Raw genomic sequence first — 7,768 nt, 5'->3', positions numbered from 1 at the left:
ACACTCGGAAATGACAATGGCTAGAAATAAACCTTTCTAGTTTTAACAGGTCAGGATATACTGCCACTATGGTTTCTTGCAAAATCTGGCAGGTCACGACATATACACACATTTATAAAGCAATACTGAATGTTAATGAAGCCTGGGAACAATCACTAAGGAATAGTCAACTTTGTATCTTATCCAAAGCACTAAGTATTAAAAGAGAGCTGCCAGAAGGAGACTTTTTGGTTTCTTTGCTTTATTGTTCTGTAAACAATAAAGATGTAAAAACGGTTTTAAAATTATAAAATTATTTTCATACCTGTAGAGCTACAGTGCCACCTATTTTTTTTAATTAAAAAACCATTAAAGTCTGGTGTCAATAAGATATGTGTGAAGAAAATTGAAGGCCAAATTTGACTCTTACTACTTTGATACATACTGAAACATTAAAAGTTCAGGCTAAAGGGAGAACCTGAACTAGATTTCTGGGAAGATCGGAGGATTTATTTAGACAAGTACATCATCTGAAGTCCCAAAACGTCTATTGGTTGTGTTTCATTCCTTAATAATAAAATGTTCGAACTGAGTATCTGGCTTATACAGTGTTTTTCCCGTAAGTCAGTTTTCAGTATACAACAATGAAAAACAGGCATGTTATAAAACTCTTTCAGTGCATAAGTTTGCTTTAAATGTTTACAATACAATATTTCATTATAATGAATAGTTAGATGGGAATCAGATGTTGCCTTAAACCTCAAACGAAACTTTCTTGCCTGTTGACTAAAAATGACATAAAAGAATGTGTTATCCACCTGATACTATGCACCTTCAAATAATTATAAAATTCTAAAATATTAACAAAATATTACAGGAAAACAGCTTTGAAGCTTTGAAGTTATAAGGAGTTTGAAGATCAGACAGTTACTACAGGGGCTTATGAGACCAAAGAATGGAATTATGTAGCTGCATCAGTGGAATTTTAATTTATAGGTGGCACTAAAATATTAATGCTACTTCACTAAAAGTGACTGTTTGTTGCCTGATATGGTCCATGAAAATCAAAACTGTAGGCATATAATTTCCCTCATCAGCTGGAAACAAATTTTTTTTTCTGAGTTGATAAGGAATATGGTCTCTCTTGAATGAACAGTGTAGAATCGTTGGTGTGCTGCATTCAGCATTGAGCTCTCTGTGCTTTTCTTTGCCTAGTTTATAGCTAATTTTATTGCCAAACAGTAATGCACTACGTGTTATGGAAATTATAAGTTTCAATGGCGCTTAAGGAAATGTAATTTAATGATGTACTAAAAATTCTGTTGATAAAAGTGTAGGCTTTTTGATAGGCATAAATCACTAGAAAGAAAAACAGTGAGTCTTGGAGTGGTTTTAGAGAAGACTGATTAAAATTCATTGAACTGATTGACACAGACTCAAATGCAAATTTTTCCACATCTTGGTCATACAAGGCAACCACTGAATGTAATGTAGTTGCATCAGACTCCATCAGAGCTCACACTCAAAGCATGGAAAGAAAGTAAAGCCACAAACTGAAGTTTGTTGCAGGTAACTGCAAAATGCTACATTTGGAAAAGGGAAATCTGATGCCTAATTAAAAATGGGGAATGACTGGCTAAGCAGCAGTACAAGAGAAAAAGATCTGAGTTATGCTGAAGCATAAAATAAGCCTGTGCTGTTATTGCAGAAAAAATGAACCTCATTCTGACACAAGAGATATGGGTTATTATTCCACTCTACTTGGCACTGCTGAGACCTTGGGTGGAATACTGTGTAGTGCTGGACACTGCATTTTAAGAATAGAGAAGACAATTAGGATTCGGGAGCGAGAAGGAAGAACGATAAAAATGTAAAAGCCTCATTTATGAGGAAATGTTGAAGGATTTGACTAATCATAAAGGGAGTGGTGACCACATATTCTCTATGTCCATTGGGAAGGAACAAACCAAGGAAGCAGATTCAGTTGCAGCAAAGAAAGTTAGGTTGAGAACTATAAAAAAAAAACCTCTCTAACTGTTGGGGTGGTGAAATATTGGGCTAGGCCACTTACAGATTTTGTGGCATCTTCTTTATCAGAGATGCATAAGAGCAAGGTTATACAAATGTATGTGAGGGAGGGACTAGATGTTTATATCTTGTCTCTGTTCAGGGGACATGACTAAATGATATCCCGAGGTAACTTCTCAACACTACATTAGTATGGTGTAAAGATTCAATCATTTTTAGCATTTCTTTCTGTGATCCTTTGACTTTCCCTCCACACCTCGAACACACACTTTGCTCATGTACCTCTTCTCTCTGTTACCAAGCATTTCTAGAAGACTGTGCAGCTTGATATCAAGATGAGAGAACTCGAACAGACTTTTGAACTTTGTGAATGAAAGATTTCAGCATTACAAGACTCTGATTCTTAGCCAGTCACAATGGCTAGTATAAAATAATTTGACAGGGAAACTATGCTATAGGATTTAAAATAAATAGTCAAATATTATCTTCAAGGGTTGCCCCTGTGCAGTGATAAGATTTAACTTTCCTAGTCTGTATACATCTGAACTTCCTCCACATAATGCTGATATGAATGCAAATGGATATTGAAGGCACAAGTGTAAATTGACTTTATTATGAGAGGTTTATTGGCAGGAGATGGAGTGAGGAATGATGAGAGCACAGGTGGTTTTTATGCACAAATCAAGAAAAAACAAATGAAAACGGATGTGCTAGAAGTGAAGCTATCATATTAAAGTGCAAGACATTAGGCCTGTGCGAAGCAGCTAGTATTCACTCTGGAGCCAATTCGGGGGACAGTGATTCAGTTTGGTGATTCAAATTGAAACAGCCAAAACTGATTCGGAGATTCAGCTGCTGACAAATCAGCCAAATCTCCGAATCACACAGGCCCCATCTCCCGCCTACTCTCCCAGCCCGGCAACGGCTGCCCTGCTCACCCCAGCTCCCAGCACTTTGAGAAAAAAAAAAAAAGCCCAGACCCACCAGCTGCTGCTGGGGGGGGGGGGGGCAATCTCCACTGCCCCCCACTGTCCCACACTGTGTGGGGGCTCTGCATGAGCCCCTCTGACCCCCCCCCCACTGTCCCAGTCCCCCATGGCTGCCCTGCCTGCCCCAGCTCCGGCCCTTTAAGGAAAAAAGCAACAAAAACCGCCAGACTCACTGGATCCTGCCCGGCAGGGGGTGATCCCCACTGCCCCCTACCATGTGGGGGACTCTGCATGAGCCCCCTGAACCCTGAGGCTGCTGCAGGAGCTGGTGAGTTCAGGGTTTTTTTTTCTTAAAGGGCCACAGCTGGGGTGCATGGGACAGCCATGGGGGGGGCTGAGAGGACGGGGGGGTGGGGGGCTTATGACAGAGCCCCTCATGCAGCATGGGGCAGTGGGGGGCAGTGGGGATCACCGCCCTACCCAGCAGCACCCAGTGAGTAGGGGCTTTTTTTTAAAGCACCAGGAGTTGGGACAGACAAGGCAGCCATGGAGGGGTTGGAGAAGCGGGCGGGGGTTGGGGGGGCCTGGCAGGGGTCCCCCTATGGTCTTCTCCCCTCTCCTCCAGCCCACCCCCACCCCTACTTACCAGCTCTGAGTCTGTGTCCAGCTCCTTGCTGCAGCAAGTGGGGATTGCCCGAATCATCGAAGCTCTCTGGAACTTTTCTGAATCGATTTGGAGAGCTTTGAATTGATTTGGGCCCTTTAATTGGTCCCCTGATTCAATTCGGAGATTTGGCCACCAAATCGAGCTGAATCTCCTCTGAATTGAATCAACACCTGAAGCTTTGCACAGCCCTACAAGACGTAATTTAGGAAAGTTCAATAAGCTTGATGGACGCTTACCTTTCTGCTGCGCTGCCTCTTAAATCCCTTCCTTTCACTGTTCCCAAAATAATATGCAAGGGCATATTTGGACCTGTTACTAGTCATAAAATCAGTTTTAAGCAACAAGCTTCAGCCTACAAAAGTAATATTAAAAATGTTTATATCTTAGTGTTGGGCACATAAAAGGGTTCACAGTATTAGCATTCCTAGAACCTCCAAATGAATCTCCGGGTCCACTGTGCTAGGCACAGTGCAAACACGACGGTAGGATGCTCCTTCCCTGAGGAGTTCACAGCCCAAATGGCCAGGAAAAACAAAGGGTAGGATAGGCAGGGGAAGCACAGGTAGTATATAAGGTGAGCAGCACAGCCGCTTCAATAATGTAGGCCTCCTTATTCCCAGTCCATTGCTCTGTCCATTGGATGATACTATTTCTTAATGCCATTTCAAAAAGCAAGATGAAGCGATGATTTAAGAGACAGCTTAATAAAACAAATGAGAAAATCTAATCCTTTGTAAGACACTTGAATTACTAAAACTATTGTTAGTATTCCTTCAGAAACCAAGCCTCAATCATGGTTCCCGAAAAAGCATTGGGACTTTCTTTTTCCTGGAGGAACCCTACCAATTAACTCATTTTCTACATACAGATTCAGCAGCACCTGCAGCTGGAAACAGTGTTCAGCAAAGATTTGATTTCCAAGAGCAGATTGGAGCTCTTTCATCTGAAAGAGCAGGTCATGCGTCCTTTAAAAGCTAGTCTCCCTCAGAAAAATCAATTGTTTTTCAACAACAAACATAGATTGAACAGACCTTGCCTTTCAGTGCTTCTCAAAGGCATTGCAAGAGAAAATTGTGCAGCATTTTCAATATTGTTCTGTCAACCATGCCTAAAATATCAGCACAGAATGAACTATTTCTATTAATAACAGTGCAAAAGACCTCATGTTATGAAATGCCTTCTTTCCCTTATGCTTTGAAGCATTTACATGATCCTATCATTTATATTGCTATGTTGTAAATGTGTACGTGCTCTCTGTTATAAGATTGATTCAGTAACCAGAAGATTTCTCTAATAGTGTCCCAAGTTATCCCGCCATAATAAACTTTCCCACTCTCTGCTAGGGCCCACTCAAACTCCTGTTTAATTTTTCCATTGTGTTTAATAGAGGTCTGTCTAGTCACCTATTATTGAGCACCTCATCAGATGCATAATACTTGCTGGTTGCTAGGGCCAGCTGGTTCGTCAGTGCCGACTGTTAACAATACTTGTTAATAGTAGGTGCTGACAAACAGGAAGAATTACTGTATATGGTTCCTCTGTGAGAATAAATACATCTCTGAACTATCAGGTGTTGCTAAAGAGCACTATATACAGTACTGCCCTGCAGTGCTCCATATAGACTGTTCACTAACTTGACAACTGATGCTTCTCAATCTATGACAATATTTAGAAAATCATACTGGTCAATTTGAAGACAAAAGCACCTTTTAAGAGTAGAGAATTAATTTACTCACTACAATTCATTTTAGATTGTGGTCAAATAAAACAATTCTATGATTGAAGAAGTATGGGGAAGGGAATATACTGCAGTCTAGCCGTATCTGCTGAAATTGGTAAGAAGAAGCTAAACCACAATTATTCACCTCAACTTTCATCCAGGGGTGAAGCATTGTGGTTTAGCGTCACTCACTCCAGGACAAGAACAAACAAAGCAGTTACAATGAATTATGGCTACAATGAATTAGCTGATGCTAATAAGTCTTTCCCTTGGCACTTTAAAGTGGTGTAATTGTTTGCCTGCCCATGCCCTTAGTGTGACAGTAATATTAGTTTAACAAACAGTGGGCTCATCTACATATGCAGTTTACTGCAGCACTGGAGAATTTGCTCTGTAGTAAAGCATCACTGTCTACATGTGAGCCTGTATTAGGGCTCAGTATATTAATTAACTCCGCTGTAGGATAGTAGTGTCTGGGACAAGTACCGTCCTATAGTGAGTCATTTAGTGCACCGAAATGCACATGGAGATGATGACCGGGGCTGGCTGGGTACACTTTTAAATGCTGCACCCGGGAGAAATAAACTCCCAGCAAAGTGAAATTTTGCACGCAGCTTTGCACTGAAGATTATGCTCAATGTATTACCATTACAGTTCTATAATGTCTGCTCATTAACAAATACAAACTGATAAAATGCATTATTTAAAAATAGTACTTGAAGAAGGACAAAGCAAAAAAATCAGGTTTTTTCTTTATTATCCAAGACCTTGTAAAAATAGGTGTCCCAGGAGAGATCAGAGAAAGCAGCATTCATTTTTCAGGAAGGGCTTGGAGAAGTAAAAGATAATGACTGAATGTGTGTTACCCATCATAAGACTTTCCCAAGTAGAGGTGGGCAAATTTTTTGGCATATAATAAATTTAATGAAAAATGTAATTTGTATCATCCCCAAATTATGTGTCAACTCAACTGGAGATTTTATATATAGGGTTCTGGGTTTTTTTAAAGTTTTAGCTGGAAAAAAATTACAAAACTCCTGAAGGTGTCAGCACACTTTTACACAGTAGTTCAATAGTTCCAAGTGCTTACTTGCAATTTGGAGGCATGGGTTCAAATCTCCCTCCCCATCCCACTCTTTACTTTTTATGTGGCCCCCCCTCCCTTCATCACATAAAGAGTAGATTTGAATTTAGGTTCTTCCATCTTCAGGACAGTTTCCTAAGCACCACGCTGTATTGTATTCTGAGGTGGGTTTCTCAATCACTCTTTTATAGCTCTTCCACTTCATATCAGATACTTTAATAGTCAATGAGACTGAGAGCAAGAAAAACAGAGTGATTCTCGAACCTAAATCTTATTCCTTGGGCCAGTGAATGTATAATTCTTTATACAAAGTGGAACAAAAAATATTCCATAGCTTGAAGGTAATGGGAGCATGGGAAATGTGGGTTCAAACCGCTGGAAATGGAATTTAGGTCACCCCTATTACAAGCAGGCTATGTGGTTAAGAATACCACCTCCTCAGTCATTCTAGTGAATTTAGCCCTTCATTCCCTTTGCTTTTCCTAGAAGAGTTATGAAATGAAATGCTTTACTTCATGTTAAACAAACCAACATTTTGTTTTGACAAGAACATTCTGGAAAACTAATTAAACTTGGCATGATCCAAACACATTATTTTTAAGTGCGTTGGTTCAGTTGAAAAACAACTGAATGGGTCTCTTCCTGAACTAGTTAGTGTAGTACTAGCAATTTGTTCCGTTTGCACCAGTACTTTGGATATGCCTGTGTCTCAGTAACATTTGTCCTCTTGTTTCTTGGCAGACTGGTAGAATTATCTGTAGACAATATCGATTCTCACTGGGGAGTCATTTCCAAGTGCTTGGCATACAGCAAAGCTGTTTCAGACCCTTTTGTGTACTCCTTACTACGACATCAGTACAAGAAGACGTGGAAAGATATCATTAACAAAATCTTAAAAAGGAGCTCCATAAATTCTTCTGCCCTCACAAATGAATCGCACAGTCGGAATACAATGCACACCAACGAATGAGAGAGCCGGTAAGGAATCTCCACGAAGTGTAGAAGAACACAGGAACAAAAGTAACTGACATATCCCTAGTAAGTGTCACCAGCTAAACGTGGTTTCGAAAGCTGATCGATGTCTAGCCTGTACCTCAGCAGCAGCCTTTATAACAACTTCCATGGTGAAGATGGCTGCTTCATGTGTCTTTCTTTTATCTAAAGTGCTCTATCGAAACCTGATCTGGCAGGCTTTACAAACACAAGTCCCACACTGACTTCCATGGGGGATTATGTATCTATGAAGGGAGCTGTACCCAAAGCAAAACAAAAATGATATGGGGTCCATTTTAATGCTAGTCTAAAAAGCTTGGCTTGCACATGTTGCTGGCTGCATATAATGTGCCACCAATGCAGGAGTT

At 40.3% G+C, this 7,768-nt stretch overlaps 1 protein-coding gene across 1 annotated transcript in view; it reads left to right on the top strand.

The window, feature by feature from the left end:
* The window catches only part of GPR26 (G protein-coupled receptor 26), a 22,578-nt gene extending 15,201 nt beyond the window's left edge, over positions 1-7,377 (top strand). Inside the window, exon 3 of the mRNA XM_006037988.1 lies at positions 7,149-7,377. Coding sequence (XP_006038050.1) covers positions 7,149-7,377 — 229 coding nt within the window. The remainder of the gene's footprint in view (positions 1-7,148) is intronic.
* The last annotated feature ends 391 nt before the right edge of the window (positions 7,378-7,768 follow it).

This window comes from Alligator sinensis, unplaced genomic scaffold (assembly GCF_000455745.1).
Source record: "Alligator sinensis unplaced genomic scaffold, ASM45574v1 scaffold1330_1, whole genome shotgun sequence".
NCBI lineage: Eukaryota > Metazoa > Chordata > Crocodylia > Alligatoridae > Alligator > Alligator sinensis.
The sequence above is the reverse complement of the archived record's forward strand: the minus strand, read 5'-3'. Positions and strand labels throughout refer to the sequence as shown.